Raw genomic sequence first — 22069 nt, 5'->3', positions numbered from 1 at the left:
CGCGCGTTGGGCTCCAGCCCCCTTGCAGGAGGGAGAGGGGCCTCCTGGTCTGAACTCAAACCCCAACGCCCGTGATCTGCTTCGCGCCTCTCCTTTCTTTCTTTTACGCTGCAAAACCCTTAGGGAGTGAAGCCAATTCTCCCCGTTTTACAAACTTCGCGTAGAACGCAGCCGGTGTGCGCCAGTAACGCTCCACGTGCGCGGAGCGGCCGCGGGGCGGGGTCCGGCGGGGTCGGTGCTGAGCCTTTGTGCAGCTCCTTCCCCTCGCTCGGGCTCCACGTGCGCGGGGCTTCGAACCCCGCTGCCCAGAACTTGTGTCGTTTTTCAAGCTTTGGAGCAGAGTGGTTCTTTTCTGTGCTTCGTTTTGAAGCTATTTTGTGATCTTTTAATTCTTTCAAGTGTAGTCTAAAAGATCGTGTTACTAACCAGGGTCTATTGTTCGGGGTGGGGGGAGAGGGTTGTAAAATGTGTTGTACAGTCTATATCCTACACATCTGTAGCATTTTCTGTCTATATTTAAAAGAGTATTGGCTTTGGTGCCCATCCCGAATGTCCAGCAGAGCCAACCATGGCATTGATGCCAGTCATTTGCTGTTGCAGTCTTACAGTTGAAATGAACTTAACTCTTCTAACTTAAAAAAAGAAGTCTATTTTTGGCTCTTGGGCATTTTTTTATTATGTTTGCGCAAAATCAATGATTCCTGATGGGAACAGTGCAGTCCTGCCTCAGTAATAAAATGACACTGTGCTTTTCTTAACTATTTAGTGTGAGCTCTTGCCTCTCTTATACGGATGTTTATAGTGTGTGTATATATGTGTGTAAAATATGTATACACACACGTATATATTCATACAAATTTATATATAGACCCCCCATATATATATAAAATCTCCATGTAAGCATGGAAATTATATATATAATGCTTAAAAACATACTCTTTTTTTAACCATTTTAACCTGTATATTTATTATTAAGGCTCAGTCAGCTATCTTGGCTTCAAGTCACAGCTGTGATCTCACTATGCATTTTTTTTTCTTTTAACAGTATTACCAGTTTTCACACAACACACCTAGTCCTATTCATCTTTGTTCTTCTTATGGATTTCTTACCAAAACCCTCCCGTTTGTTCTTTTTTCATTTTCTTTTCTCTTTTTATTAATAACCAATGTAAGAACCTATCACCGGGCATCTTGTAACTATTAATTGAGAAGTAGGCAAGGAATAAGTCTGTCTCAGGTGAATTTTTAGCTAAAAAATAGATCTCAATACTTTTATGAATAGCATGCTGGTCTTGATATGTTTTAAGTTAGAATAATTTTGCTCTATGCTTCTTCAGTCTTTTTATATAAATAGTTTTTTTGACCTCTGTCTTCAGATTGTCTTTCCATGCTCTTCTTATTGTATTTCTTTAAAATAGTAAGTATTTGTATCAAACTGCAATGTCTAAAAAAACAAAACAAAAAAACCCCCAAAACTAGGAGAATCTAAGAACTGCTATAAGATCCATTCAGCCCTTATCCTGTCTTCAATTGTGGCCAAAATAGCCAGGGAAGATCATAAGGACGTATGTTAATACATCCCCCAGAAATATCTTTAGACACAAAACAGTTTGTAGCTCATGGCTTTCTTGAGCCAAAGGTATTTTTGTATTTAAAAGCCCTTAGTGGATGTCTCTTTTCTGTAAAATTGTCATTTTAGCCTCTGTAGACTTCCAGCATCCGTAGCAGCCTGTGATAGGAAGGTCTGTAATTTAACAGCAGGTTATGTAGAGAATTTTGTTCTGTTTTGATTTTCCAGCTAATACCTCCATTTGATGTGTCCTAGGTTTTTTTATTGGAATAGAAAGTGGACAGTTGATCTTGATGCACTCTCTGTGTCGCTTAAAATTGTATAGGCATCTATCCTATCAAAGCTGAAAAGTCTTAGCCTATTCTATTGCTTCTCCAGCAGAAGCTATTCCATAGCTTTGTTGCTCCTTGTCACCCACTTTGCAACGTTTTCCATTTCTGCTCTCTTCCGTTAAGGGCTGGGGGATCAGGAGTAATGCAGTTCAAGATGCAGGATGACCATGGATTTCTGCATTGTTTCTTAGGACTTTCCACTGCTTGTGGGCAGAGGGACTGACCCCTACTGAGGATTTTTCTGTTGCTTCCATAGAACTGTGTTTTAAAACCTCAAGGTCCTGTTCCTGAGTGGTGATATTCAGCTCAGAGCTCATCCATTTATATGTGAAATAAGGATTAATTTTTTCCCCAAGTCCACTGCTTTACTTCAGTTCTTTGATTTTATTGCCCAATCACTCAGCCTCTGAAAGTCCATTTGAAATTCTTCAGTAAACCCTTGTCTTTAGTACCCCAAATAATTCAGTCATTAGCAAGTGCTGTCCCCCTCTTTACTTGCTTCCTTTCCAGGTTGTTCAGCCTATTCATAACCAGTTCTAAACTTTTGTTTTTGAACTTTGTTAGGCACTAGTATATTGTTAAATGTATTTGGACTTCCTACGTGTCTGCTTTCTGTTGCTGATGCTGCATTTTGCCAGAAAAGAACGCATAAATATTATTCTGTTAGCGCTGACATATCTCATAATACAGATGGATGAATAGTTCTTTTTGTCCAGGATAGCATCATTTCACAGTGGTTTGCACGAATGAGTGATAATTGGTCTGAAATTATTCTTTGACATATTGATTAAACAATTTTTCTCCTTCAAAGTTGTTGCAGCCCATTTTGCTTGTTAGAAGCACCAAATTATTGGAAACAAATGAGCATACTTGTATAATTCAGATACTCCATCAACAAAATTCTTACTTTTTTTTTTTAAGATGGCATGGTTGTCTCTGGAAAAGTGGGAAACAACAAACTGGACATGAAAGTTGCTGAGTCAGAAGTGGAAACCAAAGAAAAAGGAGCTGAGCAGGAATCCACAAGAGAATCTGATAGTAACATTTTGGATGTATCATCTGATTCTCCAAGAGGTTTGCTAATGAACTATAAGAATCTTTATGTTATGTTCTTGGGGAAAGGAGAAGAGAAGATGAAAGTAGTGGAGAAGAAAGGTGAAGGGAATGTGTGAAATCTCGTTTTCAGTACATCTGATTCCATAGATACTTTTTCCTGTGTGTCTGAATAAATTATTTTCCTTAGATGTCTTTCAAATGAGATGCCATTTTCCCCTTGCTAGCATCCTAGAAATCACTTTGGAACTTCCCCCAAATACAGTGACAGAAAAGAAATTGTGTTGGATGAGGTGTGATATGCATCAAGTCCTGATGTCAAAAGTGCTGCTCCTGTGAATCTTTCGATGTAGATAAGTACTTGTGAATGGAGAAGGTCTGTTGTAACTGAGTGCAGAAATTGGGAGTGAGGAATTCCTTGTGATGCTGGCTTTAAAACTTGCTTCTATATCTTGAACACATTGATCAATTGACATCTTAGTTTCATAAGAAAATATGAAGACTAATATTAAAAATTTTAAGGTTTAAAATCACTACGGAACCAGTATTGCTATAAATTGGGATGTTTTGTGTGCCAAAACCCATAAGAGATTTGTTGGATAAGCTAGTTCTCTTGTTTTCTAGCAAATTGTACCTTGTTCTCACAGACTGATAAGTTGAAAAACTGGAAGGTAATTTTGAGGTTATTAAACGCTTTGCCAAGAAAAAAGTAGAAGAATTGAATGGGTCCTGGCTCTACATTGAATAGTTGGTACTTAATAATTGGTCCAGTTCTAGCTGTTATTTTAATTTTACTGAATAGTTCACAGGATGCTTTTATACTGCTGTGTTTATAATTTGCATTAAATAAGAATGCCATGCAGTAAAATCAGGAGTAAATGGTATGCAACTTGCTTATTTTTTCAAGTGAAAACTTTTCCAATCTGAAAAATTGGATCTATATCAGATTTAAAAAGCAAGTAGAAATATCTGGATCTTATTAAGGAACCATTCTGGGGATTAACTTTGTAAGTCATTTCTTCTACCAGATTCATGTTGGAAGTTAAAGGATACAAACTGGTGCGAGTATTAGATTTGAAATGATTGATAGAAAAATAGCAGTAGGATGAAAATATATTTTTAACTAAGTTTGTTTAACTTTTAAATATCTCTAACTTTTAGAGAAACATATTTCAATTCAAAGACAACTTGCCGATCTAGAGAAACTAGCTGATCTGAATGAAGGTGAGTTTACCTTGGGAGTATCCCAGAACACAGATCTTCATGTTACAGGTATTTACATTCTTTCTTGGTTATTTTTAAAATACTACTTTTTTTTTTCCATTTCTGATGCTATCTAGGGGTTTCATAAGGAAGAGTGTTGTGATTTCGTTCCTTCATTTATCAAATGTTGTACTTTACTCAGTGAAGTCAAGGCCTTAATGATTCCTCCTTTTTTCACTCTGCATTATAGCATTCTAATGTGGCAATGTGCATGGATCAGCAAAATGTTGATTCTAGCTATATGTCAACAGTTTAATCTCATTTTTGTTTTATTTCCAGTGTCATGATAACAGGGGATCTAATTGTTGTCCTTACTGAGAATAACATACAATTTTTTCTAATCTCAGTTTAAACAAAAATGCCCTCTGTTTTGGATGTTTTGTTTTCCTTTTTGTCTGCATTCATTGTTTCTGACACAGATACATAGTGGAGGATTGTTGTAAGAGTGCAAATTGTTTTCTTTGCGACACTTAGTTTCTCTCTGATGGTATGTATGTATTCAGTGTTGATAAAAGAATGTAGTTTAATGGACCTTGCAACTGAAACTAGCTTTTATTCACGGATAGAGAAAAATATAAGTACCAGGATGCACAGCTGCTGCATCATGCAGCTCTTGTGCCTTAATCATCTTCTGGAGTGACCACTGATGAGAATAATAGTCTGCCTCTGTCTGTTTAATTTTACAACTAACAAATACACCAAGAGTAAAACTTAAAACAGAGGGTTGTATGTTCCATGTTAAATGACGAGATAGGTCATAAATATCTCTTAGGTGTGTGKGGGGGGGTGCTTTGTTTTTTAGGGGTTTTCTGGTGTTACTTTTTTCTGTTTTTAGACAATTTCATCTGATCTTGAACTGAGTTACATGTGAAGCTATAGCAGTGACAAGAAGCTCATTCAGTTCAGTTATTCTGAACTGTCTTCTTTTTTGTCTTTCTGTCATGGATGTGGCATTCTTCTGTGGTTTCTGTTCTTGGACTGACTTGTATTTATTACCATCATCTTGTTTATTTGATACTCAGTAAATTATATGGCAATAACAGTCTGATCAACATTAGAGAGCACTGATGATTTGAGGAGCTGTAGGCTGCATCTCTCCTGGCTTCGGTGGCAAGGGACTCTGCATGGACAAGTAGTAATTGCAAAGGTCATGACAGGGTCAGGAAATTTTACTCTTGTGCAAGTCTAAGATATGTGATTATTATAAATAATCATAAATAATTTTGTCTACTTCCTTAGGTACATTGAAATAGAGGTTGAAAGCTTTACATTTGTATCATGTAACTATTATGAATCTGGAAATAAAACACTGCTTTTATTGTATTGGAGGCTGCCCATGTTATGTGGCTTGTTTCAGTATTTATCCTGTATGATTCAAATACATGTCAGTCTTTCTGCTCAGTTGTACCCAAGAGATTGTTTGGCATCCAGCAGTATAAGACCCAGCAGCAGCAGATGTATGCCTGCCCTGATATGATTCATCTGCACAGCTGTACAACATGTGTCTCCTCGTGGCTAGATTTTATTTAGGATAATACTTAATATGCTTCAGATACCTTTGATGCAAAAAATTCTTGCCTTTTTTTGATGCCCCTGAGGTAAGATTTCCAAGAAGAAAAGTTATTTTTAACAGAGAATACTCCCCCCCCCCCCCGATTAAAAAGATATTAGGTGCTTGTTTTATTTAAAAGCTTGTTTGGAAATTGAGGAGGAGGAAGAAGAACAGACTTTTTCTAACATCTTTTTTGTTGTTTTTTGAAATGTTATAATTCTCTAGACTTTTTCTATAAAGTTCTGTTCTGCAGTACTCTTCAGAAATTGTATTTGCATCACATGACTTTAGTAAGAAGTTTAAAAAAAAATCCTAAATGTTGTAGAAGTTAATGATTTTTAAAGTAATAGTCTGTGTATTTCGTGGAGTAGAAAGGGCAGATAATCCCATTTATTTCAACCTTGTGGACATCTGTAATAAAATATAGCCTGGGGAATTCATCTTTTTTTTTCCTCAAAATATACATTTAACCGTAGTTAATAACAAATGCGCGTAGCAGCATGTATTTCTCTTAACCTGCCTGCTCACTGCATCTTGTATGTTTCTCATATTTTTTTGTTTGTGTTTTCAGCTGAAAAGAAGCCCTGTCCTTTGTGTCCTGAGGAGAAATTCAAAGCTTGCTATAATCATAAACTCCATCGCCACCTGCAGAATTTGCACTGGAAAATTTCGGTTGAATTTGAAGGTAAAGGCAATCATGTTTGAATAGTAAGTACAATATGAAATTGTGGAATGTAGGGCATTGTTCCCTGTTTAGTCTTTAAAATTCCTGTTGACATAAGTGTGTTTCATGCATCTTGATACCAGCTCTGAACTAGAACCATATTTTGGCAAAATGAATTTTGGCCTGGGATGTAAAGTATAAATGTAAAATAAATCTGTATTTTTCTTAGTGCCAAAATAGTTCCAGTTGAGCATTTCCTCATTTAAAAAAAAAAGAATAAGTTTCTTGGCATATCATGAAAATGATTATGAAATCAAAAATATTTATATGATGAAAATTAATAAAAATTCTGGTTGTATTATTTAGATTTGTTTTTTTCCTGGAGATAACTACTTCCATATCATAATATCAGTATTTAATAGCCTTGTCTTTTATGTAACCAAACAGTAGGATTGGTTTGTAAGATGTATTTAAAATCTTTGCATTAAAATAAGAGAATGAGCAGTATATGTTTTAAACAAACTGGATATATGGATTTATAGGAAATAAAATGATGAACCAGAAGATGGGCAATATTAAAGTTAAATTAAAAAATCATCTGCTAGAGTTCTGGTTTTGCATCTATTAACAGGTGTGGGATTTTGGGTGGGGTTCTCCCCCTCCCCTGCCACTTTAAACTGTAGGAGAAAAAAAATTTAGAGAAGGCTTCACACAAGTCAGGTAAAAATACTTTAGTAAAGTGTTTGTAAGTGCTTATGACCTGCTTTCAGAAGTTGTATAGTGTGTATGACTTCAGGACTCACTAGAACTGTGCAGCGTGTAGGAAGGTAACAGACTTACTGAAATGTGACATGGGCTCCTGAAACCTTTTAAGGCTTTTGAAAAGTCTGTCTTACCTGTTAATCCAGGTACCAGAGAAAGATATTATGTAAATGTTTGAAGTACTAGCTGTTGTGAGTACGCTTCATTTTAGTGCTGAATTGCCTGTAAGTGATTTTTGAGCAGTTCAGGAATTCCTAATCTATACTTAGCTGATAAAATGTCTCTGTGCAAAGAGGATGAATGTTTCAGAACGTTGGTAAAGCTTCCTGTCTTGTGGCAATACTTGAAAGGCCTTCTGACACTTTACTATGAAAGTAATGAAAGAAAATCCTGAATCAAAGAGTTTGTGGTACAAGACATATGCATGCTGTTTACTTATTGTACTGTGATATGACGACAACTAGTTTGTTTTCCAGGGTACAGAATGTGCATCTGTCACTTACCTTGTCGTCTGGTAAAGCCAAACCTCGTTGGAGACCAGGTAAAAAATGCTGAATGACAGAAATATTTGTTACCCCACAACATAGGGGAAACAGTTGATTGGGAGATCTGCTACTTCAGTCTCAAAATATGGCTTGTCATCCAGTGTGGGGTGCCAAAAGCTTGTTGGTTCAAAATCAGTTTTTGATGTAACCCTTTGGGTAGTTGAATGTAGTTGAATATCCATATCTTACTCCTGTGGCTATCTGCCTTAGATCATGTAAACCAGGATCAGTTTGGAGTAAACAGCAATGTTGTGTGGARGAGATCAAGGGAGACTGGGAAATGGATGGTTCTCGGTTCCTTCCCTGCATGCTGAATATGTGGGGTACTGGCAGACAGCTGAATCAGTAGTGGTGACAGTGAAGCAGGGGCAAGATAGCTGTGCTATGCTGGTTCTATACATGTATGAGGGTTTACAGTCTCTGTGGCAGTAGATTCATAAATTTATGTATGCTCAGACAGATGACTTCTTAAAATCTCTCTATATTCCGGTATAGTTCTACTTTAAAACTACAGTGTAGTCTAAAACTACACTTACTGTATTTTACAGACATTTTCAAAGATGGGAGCCCATTACCACTGTATTATCTGTTCAGCGACTATCACACGAAGAACTGACATGATAGGGCATATTAATCGTCATGTGAATAAAGGAGAAACTGAATCAAGATTTATTACAGGTAGGTTCTTATGTCTATAAAACACTGAATATTTTCATACTCTATAGTGCATAAGATGACTACAATATGTAGGTGAGAAACATGAGATAAATGTTTAAATTTACTAATGAGAAATCTGACCATAGCTTTTCAGAATTTTTTTTTCTCAGAGGTGTAGGACTGTTACGATTTACTCTCTGCATTGACCAGTTACCCTGTTCTTACTGATAAATAATACTCTCTTTCACAGTTAGCTTAATCTTGAAAACATAACCTTCTGTCTTTCCAAAAGAATGGAGAGCATGGTGTCCATAAAACAAAACCTGTATAGAGCATTTCATGCCTCTATATATTTGGCCTTGTCTGTCCTTACATCAGTTTTGAGTAAATCTCTATACAGTACGTAAATCCTTTGCTCTTTTTATGCAAACTGCATCAGCATAGATTCATAAAATGAGATGGCTTTTTTCAGTCCTGGAGAATCATAAACATGTCAGTTGTTCTTTGGTGAATTATAATCCTTTTTTACATTCTCCAGAGCTAGACTTTTGTTTTTAAATGTGGATAAACTAGATTGGAAGGCCAAATCTTAATTTAACTTCTTTTATTTTGCAAGTTGCTTAAATCTTATTCTTCATTTAAAATGTGTGAGTTTTCTGCTTGGTTTGCTGCTCTGCTTGTCTCTTACTCTGTCCATTCTCTGGCTGTCAAATAAAAAGCGTGTTCCCGATTAGCTGGTGTGTTAAGAGTTGAGGCTTTTTGCTGCAGCATGAACTGCTCACTGTCRGAAAATTGATCAAATTTTTTCTCTGCCTCTATGGAGATGTATAGGCTTATTATTCTAGATAAAATATAACAAAGATGAGAATGGAAGTTGAGAGCTATGCTTCATTCTTAAATCCTGTTGTCTATCTGCTGCAGTTTAGGAGTAATAGCTTAGTGTCTGTGGATCAGTTTGCATGTCTAGGAAGCAATAGTAGTATATGCTTTCATACCTTTTAACTTATATATTGGAGGTAGAAAGTACAGTGTGTGTTGTGAAGTATTTTAATCTGTGTAACTTTCCCTTCCGAGCTGTTAGTACTGGCTGGCTCATTTGTCACTTCTTAAGTAAAGCACTTGCACGGGGTTATACCTCCTCCTAGAGAGGAGGGGAAATTCGCAGATCACTTGTTTAACACTTTGGAGGCACTTGAGCAAAACTTGGCTATAAACATGGAGCAAATGTTAGAGCTGTGCACTGAGATGGAGATATGCTGTCTGCATATTTGAAAGCAGTGCAGAGTAAGCAGGCTGTGCAGTGAAAGGCAGCTGGTTAAGAGCTAACAAAAATTTCCTGGTCATTTTTGCGTAAGTTTTGCTACTGTTAGTCTGGGCATAAATTGCCTGGCAGAATGACAGCATGTGTTTACAGCCATCAAATCAAGAAAATCTGATTTGCTACAGAATATTTTATGCAAAGCCTAAGTGCTTAAATTGTCGCTATGCTTGTACGCGTTTTGTGAAGCTGTTTGATCAAGGTTTTTGAGGGATTTTTGCAGCTCACTGAATTACGTTCAGACCTATGTTAGTAGGTTTTTAATTATTTAGCAAGGTATTGTGTTTAAACATGCAAAACAAATGTTTGTCTTCATTTAGATTCTATCATATGTTGTTCATAATTAAGGACCAGAGTGTTCCTTCAGTACCCTTCATCTAGAAGAGCAATACTTTGTGCCAGAGACAGAGTACTGAGTTCCTTTTCCTCAGATAGAAATGACTTCTCATATGCTGGAGTGACCTGAGCCTCCCTGGGAATTTTTGATTTATCAAAAGGTGTTTGGGGTAAGCCTGAGGCTCAGGTGCTTCTTTTTTTAAATTTGAGTCAATAAGAGAGCCCGACTGAGAAACAAATTTGGTGCTTTATGGAAGAAAATAGTGGTAGAACTTGATCCCCATGCACCGCTTTTATGAGCAGAAGATAATTTGTTGTTGTCTTTTTTTCACATGTTAGTTAATCGGTTCATGTGTGCTGGTTGGATTGCTGCATAATGCCTGTGGAACCAGAGCTCTTCTTATACCGGAGCAAATTTTCAGTTTCATTTGTCAAATGTGCTAATGTTAATTTCCATTCTCACTAAATAGTTTCTTCCCCTGCAATTACTTTCTTCTAGCTCCTGCTCCCAAGACTTCTCAAGAAGTGCTGAAAGAGTCGGACACAGATGTGCAAGTGCTTCCCAACTACACCACACCTCAGAAAACCGATTCTTATTTCAATCCTAAAATGAAACTCAACAGGTGAGAGAACAGGGAGTGGGAGGATGCACCAGAGGGATGGTGAGTTGGTAGTGAAAAACAGTCGTGTGCTTTGAAAAATAACCCCATAAACCTCTTGTTCTTAGGGCCAGAGGAATAGCATTTGGGTAACAAAACAAGATGACTGACGGAGTTCCATTTGGATGGGCTTTTAATTTGTCTGCTTAGATAATTTCTGTTAATTTGGAAAAGTTTCCTATCAGAAAACTGTCTTCCTAATGAATGATATTTAAAACCACAAACATTGTGTGGGAAATATTGTTGTGTCTGAAGCAATTTTTATGTAATGGGTAGTTTATGCAAAAGAACAGGCTTTGAAGAGAAGAGCACACTTGAAGACTCGCTTCATTGTGCACCCTTCAGATGTTTTTCTGTGAACCTCCACAAAGTGTTAGAGCTGGGCACTGCATCCTCTCCCTTAGCTGAACTGCAGCATACATATATTGTATGGTTTTCATTCCCTAGGACTTTTTTATACAGGCCTTTTTCTTTTGGGGGTCAGATTCTCTCAAGTTGCTTCTCATACTTGCATTGAAAAAGATGAAGGAAGAAATGCTGTCTTTTTTAGGAGAGTCATAAATCGTGTCTAAACCGCAATTGAAAAGTGCGAGCATTGACACCAAAGTATGGGATGGGGCTTCAGCCCATGCTGACCTTTCATGTTGTCAGTGGCTTTGCTGTTAATATTTGAGCTCCCAGATTTAAAGTTATCTCAGGTAGGTCTGTGAAAGCTAAGACGTGCCTCTGAGAAATGCCATTCCAGCCATTGTTATGGTTCAGTCTACGAGAGCAAAATCTGTTCCTTGAAACAGCAGCATTCAATTGCTCTGTCATTTCTGAGATCCTTTTCTGAACAGAATCATTAGTAGGGTAATATCAGATTGTGCTGGGAAAGGAAGAAAAACGCTATTTACTTTGGAGTGCTAATCGCTTTTTCCAGGATTTGAGTAACTAATAAGTTGATTCAGGATCTTATCTTCTAAATATTCTGCTCTGACTGTGATGGTGTGTGAAACACCATCATATCCATAAAGGAGGTTAAAAGTAAACCTAACTGTTGGAATTAAACTTCAAGGGTAATTGAGGGTTTTGATTTACAATTCTTATATTTAACAGATTTTAACTAAGTGTTCTAGTAATATGTTCAAGAGAAAAAAGAAGGGAAAAAAAAAGAAAAATTTATGTTCTCAACTTATGACCCCTTTTTTTATTTTCTAGGCAATTGATATTCTGTGCACTAGCTGTTCTAGCTGAGGAACGGAAACCGATAGAATGTTTGGATGCATTTGGTGCCACTGGTAAACACACAAGTTCTTTAATCTTTAGCTAATATCCAATAGTATGAGATTGCAAAAATCAGTAGCAACTAACAGACATTGCATATTCAAAAATAAGGTGAGGCACACAGTGATTTTCTTCCTTAGGCATGCAGTCATTAGCTTCCACAAAAAAAAAAAAAAAAAGGCCTTTAAGAGCCTGGAATTTGGCCACTTAAAAAGACCATAGATAATAAAAAAAAAAAAAAACACAAAGTTTAATACTCCCCTTAAAGACAGGCTTTTCACTTTAATGCCTGTGAAATGCCGTGTGTCTGGATCTTACTAAACTTGCATACAAGGTCCAGATCTCCTGTGACTTCATGGATGTGGAATTTGGCTGTACAGTCAACCTCTGGTTATAAAATACTGATGAATCCAAGCTTTCTTTTACAGAAGCATCTTTAATCAGTTACAAAAATTCTGAACATGAACTAAATATAAAGTACTTCTGTCTGTGTCCATTAACTGTCTGGAACAAAAGTCTGAAGAGATGTGAACTGTTGGCTTTATTAGCAACCAGCTATTCTAAACCTGAGATCATAGTTGAGATACAGCAGTAACTGCTCAGCATTTTGTGTAAAAATTCTTGATAATGTGTTTATTGCGGTTCTGAACCAGGCCAGACTTCCCAGTTGCATCCTGTTCTGGCATCCCACACAAGTTCTACGATGTAGTCATAGACTTGACTACGGGAGTCATCAGTAAACATTCAGAGGCAACCTAAAAATCTTCACAATATTTATTTTTATGTGTAAGGTTTTACTATGGTCTGTCAGGGGAGTTTGTCCGCTACACTGGAGCATTAAAGCAAGCCAAGACGCTTTCCTGCCAAGTATGGGTCTAGCTTGCTTCAAAAGTTACAGGTCTTCTCTGTCTGCATCTCCCCCAACTCTAGTTTAAGAAGGTGACGGATAGACTACTGTCTATGCTGTTACAGACGTCCTTGTGGCTCCATGCTGATGCAGAGGTTTGCCAGCACAGATTTGCAGGAGCAAGACTTAAATTTGCATCACCCTTCTGTATTATAAGCATTCAAAAGAATGATTTCTTTTCTTAGTGAGGTCAGTGGACCAGAAACCAATGCCATCTTCTGTCATGGAGTTACAATTCTGACTGTGTCTTTCCGTAGGTATAATGGGATTGCAGTGGGCAAAGCATCTCAGAAGTTCTGTGAAAGTTACTATTAATGACTGTAATGAAAATTCCGTGACAATGATTCGGGAAAATTGCCATTTAAACAAAATGAAAGTGATACTGAACGCTAAGGAAGACGACACTGATGAAGCTATAGAAGATGGAGAAGAGACTATTGGCACCATTGAGGTGACAAAAATGGATGCTAATGTTATAATGCATTTGAGATCGTTCGATTTTATGTAAGTGTTGAGCACGTCTGTTGAAATAGTTTTGTGGTTTTTCTTTTTGTGTCTTTTGATAATGACTGAATCCCCTAATGATTATTAAGGGAAGATAGAATGAAAGAAGTGGCCAACAATCACTTGTTTGTTTTAAATGTTATAGTGCCAGAAATGGTGTGAAAAGTGAACATTAATTTAAATATTTTAGAAATAATCACTGGGAAAATATTTAGTCTTTCTGACATCCCAAATGGAATATAAATGTGTGTGGAAAATTTTAAGCCAAACTATTTTTCGTGTAATTCATTGACTGTTTGATTAAAAAAAAGTGTCAAGTTTATAATTTTTTTCTTACAACTTTTAATTAGTTTAAAATTCATGCCTGTGCATGCATATGTATAGGACTTCATGTTTATTGGATCATTTATTTTAATCCATTTTGAAGCATACTCATTTACAGATAAGGTAGCCTGCTACCTTAAAGTTGGTTTTATAGATGCATACATTGAAAACTTATACAGACATAAAAATAAGCGATTGGATTTCTTGCATTGGTTAACATCATGATCTAAGCAAATCAAGGAGCAGGCATTCAGGCTGAAAATCATGCTGATCAGTACATCAACTGGAATGCCTACATTTGAAAATATTTTTGTTCTTACAGGTTTCACTCTCTTTTGAGAATAAAGATGAGCATCAGGCCAATGTTAACAATGAACAGGGTCAATGCAAAGAAATACTTTGCTGGCTTTTCGTTGATGTGTGTTTTCCAGTATGATGCTGCCTTGACTCTTTCAACTTGACACTTTATCCTCCAGTATTCCAAAGTCATTCATGAGAGGCGTACTGTAAATCTAAATCCTGTTTTCTTATTTTGTTTTAAATATTGGCATAGATAACGATTTTGAAATAGCAGCATCCTCAGATTAAAAATGAAATTGTTGAGCATCTTTAGATACAGTGTGGGACTTTTGTTTTTTAGACATTTGGACCCATTTGGAACTTCGGTGAATTATCTGGATTCTGCCTTTAGAAATGTAAGAAATCTCGGAATTGTGTCATTGACATCCACAGACATCAGTTCTCTGTACGCAAAGGCCCAGCATGTTGCTCTGCGCCATTATGGATGTAACATTGTCAGAACAGAGTACTACAAGGAACTGGCAGCCAGGATAGTAATTGCTGCTGTGGCAAGGTACTGTTGTAACAAATCAGCTCGAATTCTGGTAGAAAATTATTAGTGATACAAAAATTAGTCTGCTGCTGTGGGTTGTGCATGTTCAGTTTTCAGAATTCCTTATTTCTAAAAGCCAGACTTCTCAACACAATCTCCATGCTTCATATTTTGTGTGTGCTGCTTTAGGACAGTGTAAACTTTAAACTGAGCAAGGTGAAAATCTGTACCTAAGATGTGTGGTATTTTGTTTTGGGGCCAGGGTGTGTTATTTTTTTGGAAGTAATAGACAAATTAATATCCAGACTTGCATCTCTGAAAATTTTTATTTCTCTGTCACTTTATAAAGAAGTTCATCAGCACTATAATGACCATAAAAGTTAGTTAAACTGCTTGAGCAGCTTCTAATTGGGCATTACAGTTAGACTTGCTTTAATGGAAACCGATGTTCGCTTCAGATCCTTAAGCTTGAGGTTTTAATGTTAAATGTAACTGGGCTAAGTAATTCTACAGGTGAAGTTTTATAGTTTAAAAAAAAAAAATTACCTTGTGAGTTCAGCACGGTGCCTGCAATATTAACTTGTGACATTAGTCTTTTGCATATAGATATTTTCAGTCAGCTAATAACTGAAGACTGAAATACTGGGCTCTGAGAAAAAAGATAAATTTGAGAGGATGGGACAGCTGCTTGGGAGAGACAGGGGGAGAAAATTGAGTGCGCAGAGGTCTTCAGCATACCAGCGTGAAAACACTGATCTGAAACGTTTAGATTTTTTTTGTTATCTCCTTGTGTATGTTAAGTTGTTTCCTGCAGAATATTCTTAGATATGGATATGCTGTCTCTAATTTAACATAACTTTCCTGTGAAACTGTATCATGACCTGAGATTTTATTGGTGAACTTCTCTTTAGCTATTTTAAGTGAAGTTTTAATTGCCTTCTGGGTTACATGTTCCAGCTCCATTAAAGAGTTCTTCCCTCTCGATGCTTACCTGTTCAGGAACTGCTCACATATTCCTATAGTCCTCATTTAGTTAACATCTGATGATTTACCATCATGTGCGTCCCTCAAAATTTCTACTCTTCTGGATTTCCATGCAGTTTGTTTATATTCTTGTTACAATATTCTGGCAATAGGTAGGTATCTGGATAGGAAGATGATGCAGAGGGTAGAATGATATTTCTAGACATGATAAAAAGGTAAAAATATGGCTTTCTTACCTTATAGGAAGAAAACAACACAAGGCATTTAAGAAACAATATTTGTTCCTGATCACTTTTTCAAATCTTTAGTATCTCTTTCTAGAAAAACAGATGATCTCAAGAATCTTTCAGCAGGTTCAAGTATCTGTGGAAATGTTAGTCTGCTGAATTCAGTAATGTCTTTTCTTTCTTTCTTTCATAGAGCTGCAGCTCGTTGTAACAAAGGCATTGAAGTTTTACTTGCAGTAGCTCTAGAACATTTTGTTCTAGTAGTGGTCAGAGTTTTGAGGGGACCATCTCCTGCAGATGATTCAGCAAAGAAAATTAAGTATCTCATCCATTGCCAGTGGTGTGAAGAGAGAATTTTTCAGAGAGAGAGTAATATGGTAGAAGGTAAGTTGATTTTCCTTTGCACTTTCTAGAAGGTCTGATTCCTATACCTCTGTTTTTATGCTTGTTTAGGCCGTGTTTACATCCATTTAGTAAAGCAGTACTTCCATTTAACGCAACAGTAAGTGTATGTATGAAGTGGCACAGGTATTTCTAATATAACAGTATCTGTTTTAAGGTAATGAATTAGATTAGTTGTCCAGGCAGATTCCACTGTAAATGTATGTTGTGTCTAGGAACAAATTGTGTACTCCCACTAGCGGTGGCTGTTGAAGCTGCCTTGATGCCTGATACGCCCTTGGATCCATCCTTTCCGTAAAGGCCATGGAGAATGGTACAATCTTGGTTATCATTCTGTTCCTCTGTACAGTGGCAGCTTGAAGGGCTTAGGTGTCAGATTGTTATTCTAGAGACCTTTTTCTAAGGTGTTTGTTGTAGCTTATAGTTCTGGTTTGTACATTCATGCAAGTGCTGCAACGCATGTTTTCTTAAATCAGATTTATAACTTATGCCACGTATGTGAGAACGGTTGAGTTCCCTTTTCCACTTGGTACTAACAACTTCAGATTTTCATAGTACTCACTTTTTTTATACATCTGTGCTCTTTTATAAGCTTCCTGACTTCCCTGTGGAAATTAAACTATATACGTTCACTCCATTGGGTTAAGTCATTTTTACCGGTTCGGAAGAGTAAACAAGAACCAAAAGATTTTCTTAAATTTTTGTGGAGAACAGTCTATGTTCACTGCGAGTTCTTCTGTCTCTCAGTTAATTTCAGCTACTTTATAATGTAGTACACCTTAAACAGTATCACCTTCCCCTCAGATTAATCAAGGCAGCTTCTAGGTTAAAAGCTGACTGTGCGTGACTGTGTCTATGCATTACTTAGTTTAATTTTTGTCTCCTATCTCTGTCAAGAGGTAACTGCTAGCCAGACGGTAGTATGAATGCATGTGAAAGGAAGAAATGTATTTGCTTCACAGTAACAGGTTCTTCAGGTTGCATGTTTTCACATGGATCTCCAGAGCACTCTTCTCATCACCGGTTTTTGGGTACCTAAACTACTAATGGGTGGTGATGTCTTTTAATGCCTTACTGAAAGTCAGGGGCAAGAACATGTAATGAACTTATTAAAAAGATTCAGTCTTCTATTTTAATAACAGAATTGAGTAACAGATCAGTGCAATGTTATGGTAGAGATCTTAATTAGTAAATGAATTGTTTACTTCATGCCTTACATACTTGCAAGGGTTTAGGAAACTTAGGGCTTAGGAAATTTGGAGCTGGGCTGTATTTTGTGCATGTAACCAACTGATGCTTGCTGGATTTTCTTTTTTATTGATATCTATTGTTATACTGGACATGTACTTACATAATTATAGGAAGGCTGATAATCTCCTTGTTACTTGAAGTCTGCCAAGATACATAAAAAGTGAGGTGGCTAGTTGCGTTTTTTTGTTTAATGTTGATTTAACAATGGTGGGAGATATTCATCACTCGCTAAATTGTCATAAGTACTGCTTGACAGAATTGAGAATGGGGTCACGTTTTTGATGCTGCTTGCCCTTCTAAACACCTCCATTTAAAGTGAGCTACTATTTCACATCTGTATCTCTTTTGAATGAAGTAAGCATTACAGACTGTATTTCAAAGTAACTTAAGTCCTGTTTTTCTGTTGCAGAAAACCCTTATCAGCAGCTACCTTGCGATTGTTACGGCAGTATGCCTGGGAAGACAGCAGTCGTTCTCGGACCTCTCTGGTGCGTACACAACACGATAGAGAACCGTAGCGTAATTCGGGGCAGAAGGGACCGCTGGGGGTCATCTAGTCGGTCATTAATGAAAATGTAAGTCTGCTGCATATTTTAACTCTACAAAGTGTGTATCTAGCAACTGAGAGAAATTCAGGAAACTTTTAATTGATACCCTCCTAAATTCATACTGCCGTTGGAAACAAAGCAATTGCGTATCGTTAAATTACGAACACAGTCAGCCTGATGCAACGCTTGTGTGCAATGTAATCTGATTGCCAGTCCGCATGTGTGAGAGACTTTTAAAGTAGCTTTTTGCTTTAATTAAAAAGTATTGAATTTTCACTGTTCTCTTATTTCATAGGTCGGGAGCTCTCTTTAACACTGGATTTCTCAGAAGGATGCTGTTTGAGGCTGTTCAGTATGGTTTAGAGGAAACTCAGCCACTTTTGAAGACATTAGTTTGTGAAGCGGAGTGCACAACTTTAAAGCAGTTTTCTATCCACAGTTCCATTGATGAGAACAAACAAGGTAGGACAAATGGCAAACTGTTCACAAAAAATACTAGCTTTGTGGTGATTTAGAGAGGTACTTCTCCTTGCTAACTCRGTGCCAACAACAGCAGCGTATACTTAAAGGCAAGAAAATCTTTGTTGCTTTGTATGCYGTACAGGACTTGTCAGATCTCATCAGACAACCCTGGATGCTGTAAATACAGTAGGGTCTGTGAGAGGCAGAGTGCTGGATTTAAACATCTTTAATCAGTATTGGCAGATCTTAAACTATATAAACAAAATGCAGACATGTTGACTGCCATTAAAATCCTGCAGAGTCGCTGAAGGAGTTGGAAACAGTAAGTGTCCGTTAGTTCTGCAGTGCACCCTCATCCTGACCTGAGAGTGCCTGCTGTTAGGAAGGGAACTCTCCAGCTGTCATGCTCTGTGTTCTCTGAGAAATTGCAAATCAGTGTGCCAAAAGGAATGGCTTTAGTAAAACGAAATAGGGCCTAAATTTACCTCCAGCTAGATTAAAATGAAATCATATTTTGAGTATTTCCTGTAGATTAAAATTAGTAAGTTAGTAAGTGAAAGTTACCCATGCCTCTGACTATGCTTCTTTAGATGTGGAATGTGGAGTTCTTTCTGTTTAAATAGGGCGTTTTGTCATTTTACTATCCTACAGTAAACTTCATTTTGACTTTTAATTGTATTCTAGAAGAGTGTGGTGTATATATCAAAACACCAGATACTTCAGCAGAATCCTATTTGGTACATGGTAAGTAGACCGTTTTTGGTGCAACTCTAGCACTTTCATGTTAAACTATTGCTTAGTGTTCACTTTGTGTGTGTGTATACATACACATTTAATATTTGTACTCAAGAGTTTTCCATCGAGTACTAACTACTTCATCTTCATCCAGAGTCATGGTTCCTGTGAAAGGCAACACACTAATACTTCATGAAGTGTACTTGGCTTCAGTTGTTATTACTGAAAATGGTGTGCTAATTAAATTCAGGCTAGATTTTAACTCTGCAAAATTTAACTTAAGAAAACCGATAGAAAGATGTAGTTGCAATGTGGCTTTTTTGTTCTGAGCCTACTGGTTTCACTGGTTTTCTTTGTGGTCCAGGAAAAAGAAAAAGTAATGAAGTGATTCGAAATACACCAAAACGACAAAAATGCGAGAACAGTGCTGAGCACCCTGCATTTTACTACAATATCCATAGACACAGTATTAAAGGAATGAACATGCCAAAGTAAGGTTTTTATTTAAAAAAGTCTTACATTACTGTGATGATTCCGATATAACTTGCATCAAATCAGTCTTATTAGCAGTAACACCTTTTTAAATGGCTTTTGCAGGGTAAATAAGTTCTTAAGCTATCTCTCTGAAGCTGGATACAGAGTAAGCAGAACCCATTTTGATCCTATGGGAGTTCGCACAAATGCACCCTTGGCACAATTTAAGACTATCCTTGTGAAGTACAGCACTCCCACGTACACTGGGGGGCAGGCAGAAGGCCCTGTCCATCTAACCGAAGACCTTCAGGTAGGAGACCATGTTCAAGCTGCTGTAGCTGGCAAAGCAGGAGATGGTGAGATTCTGGAAGATAATAAATCTGGAGTTACTGCCACGTTCACAAAAGACTGCCCTACTCCTTGTGCGGCTGACTAATGAAAATCACTGTTCTGAAATCAGGATTTTGAAGACTTAAAATGATACCTGTTCAAGTAAGCCTCTTACAGAACTGGGTTTTGAAAATCGGAGTTGCCTGCTATTTTAATTTGTGAAGACATTTCAGAATTGCATAGCAGAACTTGCCACTGATCACAGATGCCTGTGGTCGAGGTACTGTTACTGTGGGAAAGTCTCTAGACAGTTACTTGCTTTTATGCTCACACCCACTTCTACACTGTGGCAGTGTGACTACCCTCAAATCTTTGTAAAGCCTTATTCAAATTGCTAGCACAGAAACCAGAATAGTGGACAGGGCCAAAAGTCTTGAGCATTTCCAAACATAAGCTTAATCTAAAATGGACTATCATTCCTAAAACTCGAGTGGTTAGAACTTAAAGAGAGTTTATGTTAAGGTGATAAAATGCTGCAGGATAAAATGTGGCCTGAATGTAAGCAAGCTAGAAAGTGCTAGCCAAGTGCGCTTGAACTCCAGATAGTGCACTTAATTTGGCAATCAGTTCTGGTTTTATAGTTCTGCCTAGAAGCAAGGGCCTAACACAAGTGAGAAGGGAAAGGAATTAAGTTACAAAACTGTTACTTCAGTTCTTAACCAAGCTTTAGTGAATTATGTTTAGTCACTCTAGGTAGCTGTTTCTTCAGAGATGAAATCTGGTGGTTTGCTGGCAAAAAGGTACAGTGACGAGACACCACAAGCTTAAGTTCTAGGTGAAATTTTGCAATTAATTTGTCAATAATACAATCTTTGTTTAAACAAATCTCTTCTGTGAATGAGCAAAGATACTGTGTGTTGCTAGTCACTTCTGGTTTCCTTAAATATATGGCAGTGTTCCAGCCGAATAAGCTTGACTTTGTCCTTTTTTTCTCCCCAAAGCTTTGTTCAGATACCTATATATTTCACTTGAAGTGGGAACTATTACAAATTGAAACAATCAAAGTAATAGTTATGGTTTTTCACAGGTTTGGTATTCAACCTGTCACAGGACTGTTATTCCTCCGAGAAGAATGTGAGGTGTTCTTACCTTTATTTTCTCATCTCCGAAGCTTCACAACAAGAATGTTACTGCTTTTCTCTTAACTCAAAACTGAGTCCCAAACAGGAACAGTAGTGTGGCAACTTGCAGTGGTCTAACTTAAAGTGATAGAAAATAGTGGAAATCACAAGATACAATTCTGATTGTGCAAAACTTCTTCATAAGTTTGTCAGGCCAAAATTAAGTTACTGCCTTTTATACCATCTTAAATTCATGATTGCTTTTGTAATCAGTTATTTTCATTCTGTCCTCATAGGAAAAAACAGGAGACCACTAAAGAGATAATAGATTGCTCCAGTAGTGATACAGCAACAAACCAAACTAAATTCCTGTGAAAAACTTACACAAAACACAACTGAGGGGAAAAAAATTGTTAAGATATTCCCCAATTGTTCTGAATTAAGTAAATACTTTTTTTAAGTGGAGAGGACAATTAGACTTCACTGCTAGCTAATAAAGCTGCTCCCTTGAGCCCCATTAACATAAATAGGATAGAATCAGTCATAAAACCAGTTAACTGGAGCAAAAGGGAGAGCTATAATTACAATAAAGTAGGCTAAAAAGCAAATTTAACTGAACCCTTTTGTGAGAGTTGTGATTACGTTAATGGCTCCTCCAAAGTAACAGAAGCTATTATGCATCTTCTCCAAGTCAAAGCAAGTAACTATTCCTCAGTATTCTTAAATGTACATAAGGAGTTGCAGAGAAAGGCTTCAGGCTTGTCCCTGAGGTCAGGCTTTTCTGTACCTCCAGGCTTTTTTCCTTTGTCAAATGGGCAGAAGTTAAACTGGGACAAGGAGTTTCACTGTTTCCACTGAGAAGCAAAAGAGGAGTTTGAGACGAGGCATCTTGGAATTCTCTTTCTGTTGAGTATTTGTCTTGGGAAACCTGCCAAGGTGCTTGTTAATCAGCTAGGGTCAATCCTGCAACAATTAGTTAACAGAACAGTAG

General features: G+C 37.2%; 1 protein-coding gene across 3 annotated transcripts in view; it reads left to right on the top strand.

Moving 5' to 3' along the window:
• Window positions 1-20928, top strand: part of TRMT1L (tRNA methyltransferase 1 like) — a 21781-nt gene extending 853 nt beyond the window's left edge. Inside the window, exons 2-16 of one of the 3 annotated variants that reach the window (XM_026063054.1) lie at window positions 2824-2976; window positions 4117-4227; window positions 6342-6455; window positions 7673-7737; window positions 8290-8419; window positions 10552-10675; window positions 11912-11991; window positions 13142-13388; window positions 14353-14565; window positions 15949-16139; window positions 17818-17896; window positions 18252-18418; window positions 19103-19162; window positions 19518-19644; window positions 19751-20928. In XM_026063054.1, the coding sequence (XP_025918839.1) occupies window positions 2824-2976; window positions 4117-4227; window positions 6342-6455; window positions 7673-7737; window positions 8290-8419; window positions 10552-10675; window positions 11912-11991; window positions 13142-13388; window positions 14353-14565; window positions 15949-16139; window positions 17818-17896; window positions 18252-18418; window positions 19103-19162; window positions 19518-19644; window positions 19751-20063 (2174 nt within the window). In that variant the 3' untranslated portion in view covers window positions 20064-20928. Of the gene's footprint in view, window positions 1-2823; window positions 2977-3038; window positions 3058-4116; window positions 4228-6341; window positions 6456-7672; window positions 7738-8289; window positions 8420-10551; window positions 10676-11911; window positions 11992-13141; window positions 13389-14352; window positions 14566-15948; window positions 16140-17817; window positions 17897-18251; window positions 18419-19102; window positions 19163-19517; window positions 19645-19750 lie in introns of those variants that run through there. The other 2 variants (XM_026063037.1, XM_026063047.1) reach the window with 2 other exon arrangements.
• The last annotated feature ends 1141 nt before the right edge of the window (window positions 20929-22069 follow it).

The sequence above is a fragment of the Apteryx rowi genome, unplaced genomic scaffold, assembly GCF_003343035.1.
Source record: "Apteryx rowi isolate R43461 unplaced genomic scaffold, aptRow1 scaffold_100, whole genome shotgun sequence".
NCBI lineage: Eukaryota > Metazoa > Chordata > Aves > Apterygiformes > Apterygidae > Apteryx > Apteryx rowi.
This window is presented reverse-complemented; position numbering and strand designations above follow the sequence as displayed.